Here is a 19,451-nt window from a genome sequence, read left to right as displayed (position 1 = left end):
TATGAATGCAACCAATTAAAATTAAATAAAAAAGAAAAATCAAGAATAAACTAAATTACTAAGAACTAATATGCAAAACCAACCAACAAACTAGAAAGCAAAAAATTCGACTAACAAAAGGAAACCTAATTCGACTATGAATTTTTTTTTTATATAAAGCATGTATGAGTAGAAAACAACCTTAACCTAATGTTAAAATTGTAGAATAACACAAAAAATAAAACAAAGCAAATAAGATAGATCAATCATGAACAGTATTCGATTTTGATACCAAATGATACGAACCTAGGTTGGCTTGCTTCTAAACCCGTATTGAATTAGCCTGGATTGAAATTAAATTCAGATTCTAATGGTCACCTTGACCTAACCAACTTGTGACTAGAAACCTTGGCATATTGAAGACACTACAATAGGTTATGGATTATTTTATTTATAAGTCAAATTAAAACACTCAATCTTTATTTGGTGTTTTAGGTGTTCAAAAGGAATAAAGAGAATTATTTCTCGCAAATAACTTGATGTATGAATAATGTAAGCTTCTATTCATTGAAAAATAACTCCTTTAAATAGGTTAGAGTTACAAGAAATCAAACCCTAAAGCAATTAGGTCAAAAATTCGGCCACTATAGCAAAGAGGAAAGGTAATGGCCGAATTTTCCAACTCTTTTCCTAAACAAATTTGTATTAATTAATTCCTTAATTTTTAAAAGGAATTAATTAACAAATTTGTATTAATTAATTTATTAATTTTGAAAAAAGAATTAATTAATTTACAATCAAAATATTAAAATATCAACATTCCTCAATTAATTTTTCCAAAAAATAATTAAATAAAAAAAATGAAAGACTATTTTCTAAAACAAAAGTCAAATTTCAAATTAGAAAAGTAGTTGACCAACTTAGCAAATAAGCTGTCTTTATCCAATCACCAGCTAGTTAAGGTTCCAAATGTCAGGACCCGTCCAGAATTCCTCCCAGGAACCCTAGACAAGCCCTGATCCCATGGAAATACCACCGAACCTTCCAACGGAAAATCCGGCAGCACCTCCCCTAAGGGTAGGACTAACCAAAAATTACCTGCACTGAAAACACACTTCTAAAAACATCCCCTTATTCCTCCCACGTTACTACAATTTGTTTCCACAAATTTACAGCACTTCAGAGAAATAACAGCAACTCAGTGCATAAATAATAAGTACACGTCCAATACAGTATACAGAGCATTATACAGATAAATGTGGAATTAATACCATGATAGATAAAAAGCAATACAAGATAGAGAGGAAAAAGGGAAGAAATACTTCTTGAACTTTCGGCAACGAACTGAGACGTTGGGCTCGCCCCGGATAATCAACGTCTCCAACCTGGACCTAGGGGAACGGAATTTAAAAACGTGAGATGCTAATCATCTCAGTGAGTGACCCTAACTAGCGAACACCTTTAATGTTAATAGTATACCAAATAAAGGGATTTAATTAATACTAACAATTAAATAATAAATAAATCATAAACATTGGAAGTAATATTTTCTCTCAAAACCCTCACTATTCACTCCGTTGGAAATGTTCTCCTTTTAAACCATTTTCACAAAACCCGATATTCGTACCTCTCGAAAACCAAGGGATCAAATAATTTAATAACTAACAAACAAATAAATAAATATTTTTTTTATTTTTTTTTTTATAATATAGGGGAACGGAATTTAAAAACGTGAGATGCTAATCATCTCAATGAGTGATCCTAACTACCGAACACCTTTAATATTAATAGTATACCAAATAAAGGGATTTAATTAATATTAACAATTAAATAATAAATAAATCATAAACATTGGAAGTAATATTTTCTCTCAAAACCCTCACTATTCACTCCGTTGGAAATGTTCCCCTTTTAAAACATTTTCACAAAACCCGATATTCGTACCTCCCAAAAACCAAGGGATCAAATAATTTAATAACCAACAAACAAATAAATAAATACCCCAAATATAAATAAAATGTAATAAATTATAATAAATAATTTTTGTACTCTTAGGGTTTGAAATTTCTATCCGAAAATTTACACTTGACGCACCACACCATATACCAGTGATGCCCTTCGATACCCAGCGTCCCGAGCACCGACTGGCGGGGAGATTAAAGAGAGAAACTTGCAAACGACACTTCGGCATCCCGACAATACCGCTGTTGAAACCGTCATCCCGGCCAAGGGAGGGGCGGCTGTGGCCAATATCAAACTTGCCTGCCCACGGTCCAATGGCAACCACGGGAGACATAATACTTGCGCGCTAAACCACATAATACTTGCACGCTAAACCACGTGTACATACACCAGAACACCAATACTGTATGAGTGCGTCTAAAATAATTTATTAAACCAATCATACCGTTTTCCAAAATTTACCGTGGGAAATATATTAAATTTTCACACTTACCATCCCACATATTTTTATTTAACAAACCGGTACAAAATCATCGATAACAAATAAACCATAATTTTTCTCGTAATACGAGGTTTAACAGATAAAATACCGTGGGCATAATTATTAAATTAAACCACCAATTTAACAAATATTTTCATAAAATATTTAAACCAATTATGCCCAAAATAATACTTAAAACCACGTACGATTATTACTGAAATATACTTTGCTCATGCACAATAAATAAATTAAACCACAATAAAATTCATAATTAAATTGCACCACATGAGCATAATTCAAATACCAATTAAACACCGATTAAATATAATTAATTGCCCAAAATATTTTTAAAGGTGGGTTACTCACCTGGAGCACGGAATTAAACCATGATCCACCATGGGATCAATTCTACGACTCACCGGTGCTCCTAGAACACAATTCACACACAGTCAAATAAATTAATATTTTAATCGGGTAAATAATACCCGGTACCTGGGAGGTTAAACACAAACGTTATCCAAAATAGTCGAATAATATACCGAATCGAGGCTTGAGCGACGAGGATTACAAATCCGGTCTCCATCGACCCCAATTCCACCAGAGGTGGCCGGAATTTGGCTGGAAAGCTTCGGTCGGTTTTGATTCCTTTGCATCTCACAAACCACTTCGAATTTTGGAAATTGGAGGCCATATTTGGACTCAGAGGACCCAAAATAGGGGGAGAGGGGTGGCAATTTGGACTGGGCTGGCCGGAAACGGCGAGAATCGCCGGAAAAATTTCAACCCGCCGCCGCGACTTCGCCGGCCCGATCTGGGCACGTCGCCAGCCGACCGGTCGCCAAATTTGGCTGGTGAGCTCGCCGGTGGCTGGGCTCCGTCTATGGCTGGCGCATGTAGCTTATGGGTGGCCGAAATTTAAAAAATACGGTGAGGCCGAGAGGGAGAAAGGAAAGGAAAGGAAGAAGAAGGAAGAAGAAGAATTCCTATCATGCTTCTATATAGGGTCGGGTTTACCTTTGGTGTGCCATCCTCCTTCTTGTATTTGTCTTCTTGGCTCATTGGGGTTGACATTGGCTTGCATTCATCAAGGTTGAACTTTTTCAAAAGATCTTTGATGTATTTCTCTTGAGATATGAAAATACCCCTAGAGCATTGCATCACTTCCACTCCAAGGAAGTAATTCATTTCACCAAGGCTTGACATGTCAAACTCCTTTTCAAGTTCATTTTTCAAAACTTCCACATTCTTTTCATTTTCACCCGTGACCAACAAATCATCCACATAGAGTGAGATAACAATCATGTATTCTTCATTCCTTATGTATAGTGTTGGCTCATTTGGACTCCTCCTAAAGCCTTGGTAGGTCAAGTAACCATCAATCTTGCCATACCAAGCCCTAGGTGCTTGCTTTAACCCGTAAAGTGCCCTGTGTAGATGGTAGACTTTGTCCTCATGTCCTTAAACAATGAAGCCCCCGGGTTGCTTGACATAAACCTCCTCTTGAAGCACACCATTCAAGAAAGCCGACTTTACATCAAGGTGGTACACCTTCCATGACATTGAGGCGATTTTGTTTCATTGTTTCCCAAATATTTAATTTTGTTTGATTGTTCCTTTGCTTTTTTTTTTTTTTAATTAGATTTGTACAATGAAAAGCAAAATCGTTTTATTATTATTATAATATATTTTTTTCCTGTAAATTGGTGAGTTTGCATCTTTTGGAAATAGGTTGGGAGTATGTTTCAGTCTTCATTCAGTTGTTGTTCACAGATGGGTGTTTTTAGTCACTACTCTGGTGGCCGGGTTTGTAAGGTTACATTTCCCTAATTGTTTTCAAAGGTTGTTATTGGATAGAAGATTTGTAGCTTTACTATGGGTTTTTCTGCAGCAATGGCCTCAATTATGTCATTTGTGCATTCCTGCTGGTTGGTTGTTCAATTTTAAAACACTTTGGTTGGGGATGAGATATGGATGTCATGTTGGTTTTTTACATTGGCAGTGGTGGTGTGAGTGCTGTATTATTACAAGATTTGTTTATCTTTTGATTATGTACTCAATTGGGAGTCGGCATTTGTATGCGTGTGAACTTCAGAAATCATTTTAAGGTTAGTGAAGATGAACTTCATGATCTTTTTAGGTAAGTAGAGGCTATGTCTATTGTCTATGAAGGAGAAATAGGAAAAGATAGTGGAGATAGAACATTTGATGAAGGCAAATATATATATACTTTTTATTGTTTTATGTTGTGTAGTTTTGAATTGTTGTGATTATTTTCATGTCATTTTTTTCTTGAATAAGTTGCATTATGTAAATTCAATGTAATTGGCTGCCAGTTTAATTATAGGAAATTCAATCGGCCAGCTTAGGAAGAAATTGCTAATAATTTTTTAGTCGCAAAAGAAAATTAAGAAAAAAAAAATTAACCCATTAAAAAAAAATTATGCAACCAAAATTATTAATGCCTTATCAATAGCAATAATAACAATCATTGGTAATTTTTTTAGACAATATTATTTGGTGTTGTATATGCCATCATAAAAGTTATACTAATACATTGAATTAAAACTTAAAAAATAAATAAAAACAAAAGGAAATAAAGAAAAATAAATTGACCTATTAAAAAAAATTATGCAACCAAAATTACTGATGGCCTATCCATAATTACAATAACGGTTGATAGTAATTTTTCTAGAGAGTATGTTTACTCTCTAGAAAAATTACTAACAACATCTAATGATATTTTTGATCCACTGTTTCAGTACTTATTTTGTTAATTTATGCCTGTGATAATTATTATTTATTATTATTATTTTTTATAATACTACATGTGGTATTATAATTATTTATGTTGTATAACTATAATAGAAACTTTTCATTCGAAAGATTATGTGACTGAACCTACTACTGAATCTAATAAGTTCAATTTCAATTTAAAATAAATATAAATAAAAGACATTTTCATTATAAGATAAGGTCACTTATCATTCTAAAAAAAAATGGATTCATAGAAGAAAAAGAAAAAAAAAACAAATTGATTTATTAACTAAAAATAAATAAATAAATAAATATATAAAATTGCACAACTCAACTTATCAATTGGTAATCACGATAACGATTATTGATAATATTTCCTAAGACTTGAACACTTTGGAAAAATTATTGAGAGTGAGTTTGATGTGGTGAAAGAGAACTTGAGGTGTGTTTGATAAAGAGTAAAAAGCAAAAGGGAGAGAGAAAGATTGAACAAGATTTTCTTTCGATTTAAAGGTGGATTTCATATTGACAATTTTCTTCACAATTTCCCTGTTAAAATCCTTTCAAATCCATTAAAATCCATCATTTTTTAAAGTCTTTTAAAATCAATGATTTTTTGAATACCACTAGATTTTAAAAGAATTCTATAAAGTCCTAATTGAATACATCTAGATTTTAATGGACTTTTATAAAATCCATCAAAATCTTAATTGAATATCATTAGATTTGTATGGACTCCTTTAAAATCTAAATTGAATACCTCAAAACTTTAAAAGACTTTTAAAATCCTTTAAATTCTAAATTGAATACATCCCCCTAAATATGGTAAGTTGATGATAAAAGTATAGTTGAAATAATAAAAAAAATATAGATAAATAATAGAATATCTACCATTAAACACCTATTTGGATAGACCATATGCCAAAATCCATAAATAAAAATATTGTAGATGCCATTTAATTTTCAAACATATTTATTAAAAATATATATATATTACTATTTAATTAATTAAGATATCAATGAATGTTGCCTGGATACTATGGTGTTCCATCACACAAGTCCCCCCAAACGTCATTTTTCAATAAAAAAAGAAAAAGAAAAGAAAGATGAGGTTACCGAAAACGCACTTCCTCATTTCGCTTCTTTCTTACCTATTTTATTTGTTTTAACAGCATTATTTATTTTCCCGCCCAAAAGCCTCTTGGCGCCTCGATCTTCCGGAAAGAAAGGAGTGAAAAGGGATCGATCCGATGCCAACATCGGCGAAGTGGTGGATAGATGGAGACGAGAGTGCAGCTGAGATGCTGGCTAGGGTTTCAGCAGAGCGTTCAGTCTCGCTTCTTCCACCGCCACTTCACCGTCTTCCTCTACGCGTTGGCAACGTGGTTGAGCTCGTCGGGCCCTCTCCTTCTGCCAAAACCCTAATCTTGATTCAGGTTCGTCTTTCACTTCTTTTACTTCGTCTTTTTTGCAAATCCCCTAAATCTTTGTAAACCTTTCTGTGCTTTTATTATACATGATAGATATTTGAAGGTGTTTTAACTCCGTTAAATTTAGGCTGCAATCAATACCATCCTTCCCAGTGAGTGGAATGGGGTCCACTATGGAGGCCTAGAGCGTTCAGTGATGTTCATTGACCTCGATTGTCGTTTCGATATTCTATGCCTTTCGGAAATGTTAAAGCACCGAATTATGAACTTGAATGGTAAACCCCTTTCGTTATTTGGGAATGTTAGCGTCTTAACTTTTTGAGTAATAAAAGTGGTGGCTTTCTTCAATGGTTGACTTAGCAAGTGTGGTTCTAGTGTATGGAAATTGTTTAGCAAGCCAATTGCTCTACTGTCCTAGATGAACAAAAAAATAAAAAGAAAAAAGAAATTTGCAGTTTTTTATCATGTATTTTTTTGATAGTTTAAGACATTTTATTTATGTTGTGTTTCCTTGTTAAAGAATATTGTGGGTTTAATATGTTTGCCTAATACATTTGGATGTTGTCTAATATATATATATATGTGTGTGTGTGTGTGTGTGTGTGTGTGTATCTTTGTTTTTGCTTAGAAGATTTAGCATATTTGTTATTTTTGTTTGCTAAAGTTTGATCTAGCGATTTTTAGGATCAATGAATAAGATGAATCAGGACCAAGAGGACATTGGCATGCAGAACTTTGATACAAGAAGAAAATCAAATATTGCGTATGATGAAGAATTATATACTCTGTGCATGAGGCGGTTCTTGTATGTTCGTTGTTATGATAGCTTTGAGTTTCTTTCCACTCTCAAGGTGAGGATATTTTTCATTTGGCAAATGTTTTCAAGCTCTCTCATCCTTAACTTTGTTGTAAGGATGTTCTCTGTAACAACCAATAATTGCTTTTGTTTTTATCTTTATTGTCTTTATATATTTATTACATTTTAACGATCTTGATTCATGTATTCCAGGGTTTTATGTTGCTTACCCATTAAATCTTCTTTCTTATTAAATGAAAAAATAATTATTTCTACAAATTGTAGTTTGTTCAGGAATAATAATAATAATAATAATAATAATAGAAAGAAACTAGATCAAAAAGTAGAGGTTGCATGAAGAAATTAATCCTCAACCTTCCACATTCCTTAAATCCAAGTGAGAATCAGCAATGAGAATGAATTTGATAATTGAACGACTTTACATACAGGCAGCATGTTTAGGAATTTCTTAATTGAGAGTATAATATGGAGATAGATGATGGGTATGTCATAACACCCGGACAAAGCGTTGACGACCAATATAAAAGTCTCCAGAAGACCTTGATAACAATGCATTTGTACCACACTGAAACTTGCATCCATGGTTAGATTTGTAGACAATTGAAGAATAGATTCATTATATGGAAACACAAGACTGAAGAAAGTCGTTTAACAAAAAGACCATTGGATTGGGCAAATTACTTAGCAAAAGGGCCAATGTCTTGGGTATGCTGTTTCTTTGTGCAAGTAGTAGAACAATAAGGAACTAATTCGGGCATGAATGCACATGGTTATCATCTTTATTGAAAACTTCAGTTTCACTGTAATCATCGTCCACAAATTTTAAAATAACAATTACTCAAAATAAGCTTATCATTCATGTCATTGATCAAAGTGATGAAGTTGTTGATTAAGTACAGTTCAAATGAAATTAAAGTATGAAAACAAAGAGCTGATGGAACTAGGTTTGGGGAGAACAGAGAGACTGTTCAAGACCTAATCTTTAAGATTGATAATGTATCTTCAATATGTAGATCAAATGAAAGTTTAGGACTGATAGGTTGAGGCCTTGGAAAAAAAAAATGGATGAGAAGAAGATTTATGATGATCTTGTTGTGGGAGGGATGACAGCAAAGCAGTTTCAGGAGTATTTGGTTTAGTTTGCTTGGCTCACTGTATGGTATTTTTAAAGAATGTAGCATTAGGCAACTCATCAATACAAACTGGATGATCATTGAAGCTATATTTAATTATGCTTTATTAGAGATTAAAAGCAATTTGGAGTTTAATTAGGATTTGAAGTAATTTAGGTTTTTTAGCCATAAATAGTGTTTTGTGAAATCCTATAAAACAGACTTGATAATAGAATATCGATTTGTTGTTGACTATTACCTTCCTTTCTTTCTATTCTCTATTTTCTCAATACTTTATGTTTAAATCTCTCCACTTTCCATTTAAATCTCTCCCTATATTTGTCCAGTTCTACCCTAAGGTCTATCTTCTCCCTTTTCTTTTAATTTCTTCTCCTTTTCTGCAAATTCTCATCACCCTCTTCTTTTGCTTTATTCTGGTCCTGTATTATTAGACTCATAGATTTATAGGGTGTTATTTTCAGAGCGTTTTCCATTTTTATTCAGTCTCTCGTAGAAGAATCGAGTCTTCCTAGGATATACTAATGGATCTATTTTCACCTTTTTCTTTACTACAAAAGAATGTTTATTGGTCTTTCTCTCCACAAGCCAATGTTTATTGGTCTTTTTTCCGCAAGCCCTGCATATGACAAAATAGTACGTCTTCTATTTGAATGAATGTTTATTTCAATGATCAGTACTTTTTTGTCTAGACAATGCATTGTCACCTTCAGAAGGAGAAGGAAGTAAAACATTCTAGCATCCATTTGCTCATGATTGACAGGTTTGTCTTAGATTCTGGAATACTTGTTGGCATGTTTATTAATTTTCTTAAGATTGTTTTCAAAACAATTTCCAGAAAGTAGTAGAACAGCACATGTTTTCAGTTCGTTTCTGATATTCTCTTCGCTGAAATGAAAACAGAAAATAATTTTAAGAGACATTGCTTTTGGTTTCTTTTGTTAACTTTATTTTCTGAGAGTTTTTCTTAAATTTTGAAAACTTATCTATCTGAAATATTTTTTTTGGTGCTTTTTTTAAAATAATTTTATAAATTTCATTTATTAATTTATTTATTAATTTATTTTTTACATATAGATTGTTATTCTTTTCAGTTTTTAAAAATAAAATTTTATTTTTATTTGATAGAAAACTATAATTTATTAATGAAAAGTACTCATCAGAGAAAATAAAAGAGGATGACAAATCTTCAAAGAAACTGAAAGGAATAACTACATTGCATCCTTCGAATTCAATAATATCAAAAGAAGTTGGAATATCAAAAGAAGTTGGGATATGCCTTAACTCCTTTAAAAGTAACTGCCCATAAAGAAGCCTGGAACTTGATAAAATCCCATAAAGTCATTATGTCTTTTCTCTTACCTTAAAAAATCTTAGCACTTTTTTCCCACCATGATGACCAAAACAAAGCCATGATAGTACAATGTCAATGAACTTTCCCTTTTTTGCTGCCCCCAAACCTGCTAAATTTTCTGATCAGGAAATCTGAACAAGATTGGGGATTACCCTAACGAAGCATACTTCATCCACCAATCAAGACCATATTTAGCAGCCATGTCACAATGAAGTAATAAATGATCAATTGATCCACTATTTTTGCCACACAAAACACATTTTGAGGCAAACAAGCAAAAGTCTTTGTAAAAATATCACATGTATTTAGCTTTCCAAACACTTAAACCTTCATAACAAGACATTTTGCTTCATCACTTGACCTTGCACATTCTATTTCTTATCTTATAAGATAACCTATCATAAAGGTGCAATAACTGGTAGATTTCTTACTCACAAGACATCCCAGTCATCATCGAAATAACTGATTACATAATGACTCTGACCTTCCTTGAATCAAATTCCCATTCAATAAGTTCCCTTAAAGATGTTTTAGAATGCTAGTCATGTGCATGAGTTGTTTTATATAGAAGTTCCTGATCTACCTTTGTTTGGATTTCCATAATTAGGCTCACTACTCCTAGAAATAGTCTTGAAATTTAAAAGGTTATTACCATCAATACCAAAATCTTAAGCTGTTAGGAAGCATATACAACTATGTATATTAAGGTAGCATGATAATTTAAATAATTAAGATCACCCCTTGGGTGTATATCTTCCAATAACAGAATAAATTGGCCCTTACATGTGCAACAACATAAATTACTTTAAAATTAAGGTTAGAAGGATTTGGACAAGATTAGCTGAAGAATTAAGTTTTGGTATAAGTTAGAAAGAAAAAGGATAGAAAGAAAAATAGATTGGAAGAAAGTATTATTAGAAATCAACTTAAAATAATACTTCACTCAAAATGTTAGAAAGAGAGATATTTACAGGTATCTGTGCTTGAGCTAAATAATTGAATTACTAGACTACAATAGAATTTAAGAGGCTATTTTGTTCCTCTTTTTACATCATATTTATGAAAAATAAAATGTTTGATCTTTCTAAATGCAACGAGTTTCCCGCTTCTCTACCTGTTGAAACATTATGGATGAAGCCCTCCTGTTGGAATTTTCTTATAACAGTGAGCATGTGATGGATTATAGTTTAAGTTGCTTTGAAAATTTTGCTTCTTATTTTCTTACTCCATTTCCTTTGTTTTAGATATTGGAGCACTAGGATATTTATTTCTGTACCTGAAGTAAAAAAATGAATAAACTCAAATTTATATGTATCTTAGAATCTAATACCTGTTCATTTACTATTGATGATTAATATGATATAAATATTTATAGACAACCTAATTCACCCATTAGGAAACTATTGGAATTTCCTATTTACATTATTGAATCCTGATCAACCTAGTTGGCATCAATTATAATATTCGTCAACCATATAAGGAAACTAAATATGTCCATTTAGTTTCCTCAATTTGTTTTCCTTCTCCTTTCTAATGAATTTCTTTCATAATAACAACAGTAGTAATTGACAAGCAGTTTTCAAGCTCTTTTTAATTTTAAAATTGCTAATATGAAATTCTTTTTAACAGCATTGGAGCTTTTTATTGGGTAGATCGTGCCACATCTTTCTTGCCATCAGGCAGTACTAACAGGTTTGTGTTAGGATTTGATTATTTTTGTACTTTATAGGTATCTAAAAACCCATTTTTGGATATAATGTACCAAAAAGGCACTTTTGAATATTTCATTAAAGTAATCTCCTGGCCAGGTTTCTCTTTCATAGCAAAATGAAAATTGTTAAGAGATGAGGGTCACAACTCAGGTGGAAGAGCTTTAATTTTCTGTTATTCAATAGGAGGTATCATGAGAATTGAAGGATCACTTTTGTGGGAAATTTTATTGGTAAAGGCTGCAGAAGCCATAGTGGCTTCAGGGTTTTAATTGGATAATAGAAAGTTTTTATTTTTGGCAGCAAAGCAACAAGGGAACAAAGCAGGTCATGTTGATTCTGTAGAATAAGCGGTTGAATATGAGCAGATTAGGAGCAAGAAATTGCTAACTTTCCTAGGATGCGCAGACTTATAATGCATGTAAATTCAAATAGTAAAAATAAGCATGCATTTCTTCGCTTCCTTGCGGTTATTTTACTTCAGGATTTGGTCATATGACTATTGTTTTGATAGTCATGTTCATGCCGTTATCTGCTCTACAATAGAGAATGGTGCTTGGATATGGTTACTGCAAAGGTCCATAACCATGTTTGTATCCAAGCAACTTGTTTAGTAAATAGTGATGAAAATCAAGCTGATTTTTTCAGATAGCTGCTGCAAAATTGAGTACTAGTTGGAGTGGAACCAGTGAGCCAATGGAGATTTACATAAAGTTAACTGGTAGTGCTTTTGTAATTCAAAATAACCTATTTAAATGCTCACTTTAGCCCGTTTAGGTCTAAAAGAAAGGACTTAACAAAGAAAGAATGTTGCAGTACAAATTTGGTGCGTGCAGTTTGTTGTAATACTCCTAAGTGTAAAGATCTATTGCCATAGTTTCTTAAGAGATTTATGAGTATTATAGTATTTAGTTTTCTTGCACTATTATTAGAATTTCTCATCAGTTCCCATACATCATTTAATGTTGAATTGCAACATGTTATTTATTTATTTTTTTTGATCTTGTAGAATCTCACATAGATGTAAAGTAATCGTGATATGTTTACCTCCTTTGGTGTTTCTAATGGGAGGAAGTTTACAATCTTGTGTCTAGGAAAAGCCTCTCTCTTCAGAGTGTGTTTGAAACTGTGGTTCAAGAGATAAGAAAACTTGTACAGGTGCATCCGATGCTTGTTATAGCTACAAAAACTACCACTTTTGGAGACAGAAATTTTGCCAATGAGGCTCATCGGTTAGTTCCTAACAGGCCTAACAAGTTTTGCTTTAGCTGTTTTGACATTTTTTTGCTTTATATATGAAAATGTTTTAATCTAACAAAGTGATGTTCTTTGTTCTAAATGAGACTTTTTATTTATTATGTTATAGGAATTGTTCCACCAAGTTTGTTAGGATAAAAAGATTTAATACTATTAAATGCATGTTGGCTTTGAGGACTGTGGCAAGTTCTGCCTTTCATTAATATGGGATAATTCAAATTCATGGATTTGATATTGGATAGGTGTTTGTTGTTATGTAATATTATAGAGTATACTACATTATATGATATTATATTTGTGGAAAAAATGATAATTTATTATGTATTAACTTCGATTTATACCATTACACCTATTATTAAACAAGACTAGTTCAACTAAGGAAACTCCCCCATTCTAATTTAATTAGGATCCTACTTTAATTACAGTAACTTATTTATTGGATGCTAGCACGAGTTTGAAAGTAAAAATAATTACAAAACAAATTTTCAACGCTCTCCCTCAAATGTGTGCGAAAATTCTTGCATTCCTAATTTGTCCAAGATTTGGTGAAAGGTCAAATATGGTTGACCTCTGCTGAGTCCATTGTAAACAGCTAGTTGGTTGAGGACAGATAAGGTGCACACATTTGATTAGTATCCAAAATCTCTTTGATGAAGTTATGATCCACTTCCACATGATTTTTTCCTATCATATTCGACCATTGTGAGCAATATTTCTTACTGCTTTTTTGACATCTGAAAACATCATAGGTCTCTTGTCCTTAACCGTAAGGTTTGTGAGAACTATTTTTTAGCTAAAGTCATTCACAGATGCCTTGAAGTATTGTTCTAAATTCAGCTTCTGCACTTGACTGATTGCAACCAATTTTTCTTTTCCCTCCAAGTCACATGATTTTACCTAGGAACGTATAATATTGACTTACTGACTGTGATTTATAATGGATCCCACTTGCTTTGCATCATTTTTAGGTTTGAAGTTTTAGTTCATCGGTCTCTCCTATTGTGACCCTCTACCCATGTGTTCTGTTGAGATCTGTGATAACGTCAAGTTGATACTTTCATGTAGCATTCATGAATTGAATCACCCCACTTAGAGGTGGAGGAAGAAGATGGAGATGAGAGGCAGGAGGTGCCATGCAGGAAGGGAAAAAAAAAAAAAAAACAGAAGTCGATTCTCATTGGGCTGCATTGAGGAAGCAGTGACCATTGATCCTCTCTTTTTTCTTTCTTTGACTGTATTACCATCAACAACCTACTTCTAGCTAACTTCGCTCTTTAGTCTCTTTTCACTCCCTTTTATGTTTTTTTAACCACTTTTTGATGTTCTTTATTATTATTATTATTTTCAATTTGTTGGCTATACCAAAATTCCAAATGCAAAAACCCACTATAATAAGCTCAAAGGTGAGCCTCAACTAACTGGAGGATTAGGTGTCAAGGCAGTCCATTTTACCAACCTGAGTGCTGAGGCTAGGGCCTCAGGGCAACAACCTGCGTCTGGCCATGCGGTGACATGAAGGTGTACACTAGTCTCCTTACTCTTATGGAGATTATTTCGTTCTGGTTAGGACTTTAGGATTGTCACAGTGTAGGCAAGGAGGCCAACCGTTGAGGTCTAAATTGTTGTTCAACTGCTCTATTCTCTCTATTCTTTTATATGTATTTGATTTATGCCATGTTCTACATACGTAAATTCATTATATTTAAACATCGAACAAGTTTGATGCAATCCTAATTACATATGTTTCACTTGCTTACCAAAGTTGATATAATATGTGACTGTTGACTAATAATAATTAGAGTTTTGACCATAGGCACATGCTCACAATAAAAGGTAACACATTTTCTAGCAAAGTTTTGGCTGCGACATTCGAGAAAACTGATAATAAGTATGTTATGTAAAGAAAACAAAATGCAAACACGTGGACATTTAAAGTACCAAACCGATAACTTGGTGCTTACCAATAATTTATGTAAGATACCATAGTTTACTTGTAGGGATGAAGTTAAGTTAGTGGTAACAATATAAGCAACATGGATTAAAATGTAGTAGTCTTTGGTAGGAAAATATTAAGCTTCTGATAACACTTTGTATATTGAAGTATTCCTTTTCATATTTTTTATGATGAGTGTTTATAGCTAGGGAATGTATTTGGATAGTTGAATAAGGTTTCCATGAAAATTTTATTAGTGGGGACAGTAAGTAATAGATTTTAGGCTATCAATTTTCATGATATGAGTACTTGTTGGCTAGAAAGACCAATGAAAAAATGAAGTCAAGTTCAAGAGAATGATCACTTTAAGAATTGAAGCCAACGTCAAAGCATTTGAGAAGTATAGTCTTGGATTCAACATTATGGATGTCCCATTGTCTAGGAATAAGTTGCGGGATGTCTAGAATAATAGGATTGCGTGAAGCCATCAAGAAAGTCTAATTTAGGAGTTATGGTTGGAATTATATAGAATCTGGTCAGCCTGACCTAAACAATGGTTGGAATTTGGTTGTTTCTTGCTTCTTTACCGAAAACAGGATTTATATATAAACCCTCTTTTCATTGTATTTGCTCTCTTTACACTTATCTTCTTCCTCAAACCTACTTGTTAAGTGAGATTAATGCAAAAACCCACCCTCCTTTACGTAATTTTTTGCTTACCTTGATGTTGTATGCGATTAGAGGGCTCAAAGCAAGGTTGGTTGAACTAGGTATGAACTTTCTTAGTAATAAAGTTTTTATATGCTAAGCATTTGATTATTGATCTTTACTTCATGATACTGAGATTGATATCAGTTTGATTTGAAGAGAAATCAAATATAGACTATCATTTGCACGAAAAGAGATTGTGTTGCTTTCTCACAACATCTATAGTTCTTCATAAGTTAGATTTTTGGATAAACTATTAAATCCCAAGATGTTTAGCGGATTGGTTTTGAAAATCTTATTAACGTGTTAGTGGACATCACATAACCTTTTTATATATATATATATATATATATATTTGTGTGGGGGTGAAAACATAACCTTTTATATCACTCATCCTTAAGCAAGTTTTTTCTCCATATGCTTTACTTTTGCCAATCTTGGAGTCATATTTATGCATGCTTGAACTAGTGACAATTTTGTGAATGTAGTAACTTGAAATAACTGCAATGATTTTTTGAACCATTTCTTGAGTTACTGTTTTATTTTTTATGTGCATGTCAACATATTTGATGAAACGAAATTAGAAAATCTAGAGAAATCAAGTAGGTTGACCTATTGCATGAAACAAGGTTATGATACTTTTTTGGGACCAAAAAATATAAAGAAAGGTGAGATTTGTTGAGCATAATACTGCACTAGACTATCCACTCGGACTTTTAACTATTTCTGTTTAACCTAAGGGATTCATATAATATCACCATAGTTGCTATATTGGACTAAATTGGTATATATCATTGTCAAATTAGGCTAGAACAAAGAAAGGTTTTAACAGTGGAACCTGGCTTTATGACATGTTTATATCAGTTTATTCTTAAATTATTTATTCTGGTCTAGGTTTGACTTATCTGAGGATAATTTATCTAACTTGAATTTTCAGAAAGTATTTGCCAGATACCTTAGATTTCAGAAACGCTGCAACTAATACTCGACAGCTTCCATATCAGGAGAATATGCCTTCTGTCTGGCAGGTAATGTTCCATGATTTGTTGCTTGGCTTTACATAGGGTATAAGGTGGGGGGTCAATGCATAACCATATAATACATTTTGCCCTCAGTCCTATTTTCCAATCTTGTATTTATCTCAAGATATTAACTTTGTGTTCGGGTTTTTCTTTTTTGAAATAAACTTAGACTACTGCATGTGCTGTACCTGGAGAAAACTAGTCTACATGTGTGTAATTGTAAGAAAAATTGTGCACTTACCATAGGTCCATAACACATGTTTCTTATCTTAAACAACAGAATGTTCTTTTAAAAAGTGGATTATAATGATTCAAAGCTATGATTATTGAAAATGCTTTATTCTTTGAAATATGTATTATCAGAAGCATAAGTTACAAATTGTAGCAACTTTTCAATTAGGTGAGATTGAAATATAACCTAAACAAAATTTGAAAATTATATTGCATTTTCATGTGTTGGAATTTCATGAGATAAAAATAATCAAGAGATGTGAATCTCTTATGAATTTGTCAATTGCTGTGGTAACTTGGTGCGTGTCACAAGTTATTATCCTGTTTGGGATGAGAAAATAGTTTTCACAACTTGATGGGATTGTGTTTTGGTGGATCTAAGATTTATAAAATCTGTTGTTTAGAGTCTGAAAACTGCTATGTCCTTCAAAAAGAATGAAAGATTTACTTCCAAGACCTATTTTAAAAAATAAGCCCACTAGACTTTAATTTGGTTGGTTGAACCCACAAGAACATGTTTTGGATTTAACACAAAAGCGTTTTCTTACATGTTGGGACTTTTTCAGAGAAAAAGGTCATGACAAAATATAGATTGTTTGTTTTCATTTCATTACTAATTTGTTGTAGAGAGAATCAGAATAGAGAAAAATAAAGGTAATGCCCATAAACGTAAAAATACCCTTTGTCACGATTAAAAAAAAAAGACATGTAACAATAATGCTATTTAGTGGATTTGCTTGGCATATTTGAATTAGATGGGCATGACAATGTGAACTCTACACGTGCATCTTACACTAGAGGTCCTTAGTGCCTCCTTGGGTGAATGGATAGGGATGGGTTAAGTCAGTTCAACCCTCATCCATGGGACTTTTTTCAGTATTCATTTTAGTCTATCTACCTGTTTGTACCTTTAATTATTACTTTTGTTGTTGCAGTCATTTGTCACGCACAGGGTACATGTACGACCTTCAGGTAGAATTTTCTTTATGCTGCAAATTTCAACTATTGTTTGCTTACATTTTTGCAGTAGCACTAATAATACACGGTTGTAGCTTCTTTGTCCCTAGCTTTTGCTGTTTTTCTGTTATTGCAGATCATGTAACTATAGTGGATCGTCAAAATCACTCACTTTACCTTTCTGAATGGCTACTTCCTTCACTAAGTTACTTGGACAAGTTTATAGTGCAAGATGTAAGAATCTTTATGGGTGGTGTTACTTTTATTATTATTATTATTTTCTACAATACTTACAATAATCTATTGGTAATCTTTGATGATTGATTCTGGTCCTGCAGGGAGGTGTGTTTTTACACAATTGACCTCAAGTACATAGCTTGCATTCTATCATGTTTCTTAATCTCTTTGATGATTTCAGGTAAATTTTGTTAAAATTTTATAGTTTTATATAAATCATACACTTCGGTACTATAGATTTAGAACGTGTTTATAACTCTGTTTCACTTAGATTCGGATGCCAATATAGATAAGTTATGAGTTATAACAAGGGATATGATTGTGGGAATGGGGTTTTTTGTGATCATGAAAGAAAGGGTTTGGTAAAAAGTGGCTAATATGAAATAGTGTTGAAAATATGTGATTTTTGTTGTTTGGAATAGTGAACTTTGTTCAATTGTTTTTTCTCAAGGGTAACATTTTACCCAAGCTTGCATTTTTCTTTTCTTTATTTATTTATTTATTTATTTATTTTTTGGGCGGTTTTGGTCCCCCACAACAAATAACTCAAATTGCTCCATGAACTAATATTTTCTTGTTGATTTAGTTCAATCATGCATGTTTTATATACATATGGTTAATTAATTAAATTTATATGTCGAAAATTTATGATTGGAATAAACATATGAAAAAAAACAATAGTTTTGGAGAAAATATAAAGAGTTTTTAAAATTTAGGGGTCAAAGTGTCAAATGCAATGTCGACAATGCAATGGGATGCTAGAATTACCAGTTCTCTGGCTGACTCGGTGGCTGAGAAGTCACTATCGGACAATCTTTCTTTTCATTTTCATGGTTGTAAGATTGATAATCTTGATTCAGACTTTGTTAAGTTAGCTTCGTATGAGGCTAGAAGGAGTTTTGCTCTCATATAAGCTTCAATGGGCCTCCTTTTCTGTGCGAAATGCAGTCTACCATTACCCAAAAAAAAAAGAAAAAAAAGTGTTAAATGCAATATAGTTAACGATGAAATGTAATTACTCTTTTATTTCAATGTAATAGTTTGTTTAAATTTGATTAGTTTAGAGTTCAGAATTGTACATTCATTGTATTCTTGCGTTTTCATTTTTAATTATTTATATATTATACTATTGGTAATTCGTTTTGTTTTTTTTATTTGTCCATATAACTGTTGTATATGCTTATCTTTACTAATTTTGTAATATTTTGATTTTATTTTATTTGGAAAATTCGATGCAATATCTCTTAAGTATTGGTATTATTATTTTTATTTCTATTCAGACATGGTTACATCAACGGCTATAATATTTATAGGTATCAAAATTTTTTTTTTCAAAATTTTATAATCATAGCTTTTTAATTAATATTGTCCTATATTTATGGAAATATAAACCATTTAAAAGATACTAAATCATAAATATCAAAATTTTGATGTAAAATTTGGATCACTTTGTTATGCTTACAACCAAATAATTTAGAATTCAATTAATA

At 32.3% G+C, this 19,451-nt stretch overlaps 1 protein-coding gene across 5 annotated transcripts; it reads left to right on the top strand.

The window, feature by feature from the left end:
• Positions 1 to 6,220: 6,220 nt before the first annotated feature.
• LOC107427161 (DNA repair protein XRCC2 homolog) lies at positions 6,221 to 19,019 on the top strand. 5 transcript variants are annotated; one of them, XR_001582249.4, is made up of 11 exons: positions 6,222 to 6,612; positions 6,734 to 6,881; positions 7,291 to 7,457; positions 9,246 to 9,316; positions 11,537 to 11,599; positions 12,711 to 12,848; positions 16,452 to 16,542; positions 17,703 to 17,739; positions 17,861 to 17,958; positions 18,063 to 18,142; positions 18,678 to 19,019. XR_001582249.4 is itself a non-coding variant. In XM_016037511.4 (10 exons), exons 1-10 carry the CDS (start codon positions 6,427 to 6,429, stop codon positions 18,084 to 18,086), a joined length of 1,023 nt encoding a protein of 340 aa, XP_015892997.2. In that variant the 5' UTR covers positions 6,222 to 6,426; the 3' UTR covers positions 18,087 to 19,019. The 5 variants fall into 5 exon arrangements, 3 of the variants coding, with proteins under 3 accessions (XP_048337131.2, XP_015892997.2, XP_048337130.2); XM_016037511.4 differs by having other exon boundaries at positions 18,063 to 19,019; XM_048481174.2 differs by lacking the exon at positions 12,711 to 12,848 and having other exon boundaries at positions 6,221 to 6,612; positions 18,063 to 19,019.
• The last annotated feature ends 432 nt before the right edge of the window (positions 19,020 to 19,451 follow it).

Source organism: Ziziphus jujuba, chromosome 9 (assembly GCF_031755915.1).
Source record: "Ziziphus jujuba cultivar Dongzao chromosome 9, ASM3175591v1".
Taxonomy (NCBI): domain Eukaryota; kingdom Viridiplantae; phylum Streptophyta; class Magnoliopsida; order Rosales; family Rhamnaceae; genus Ziziphus; species Ziziphus jujuba.
This window is presented reverse-complemented; position numbering and strand designations above follow the sequence as displayed.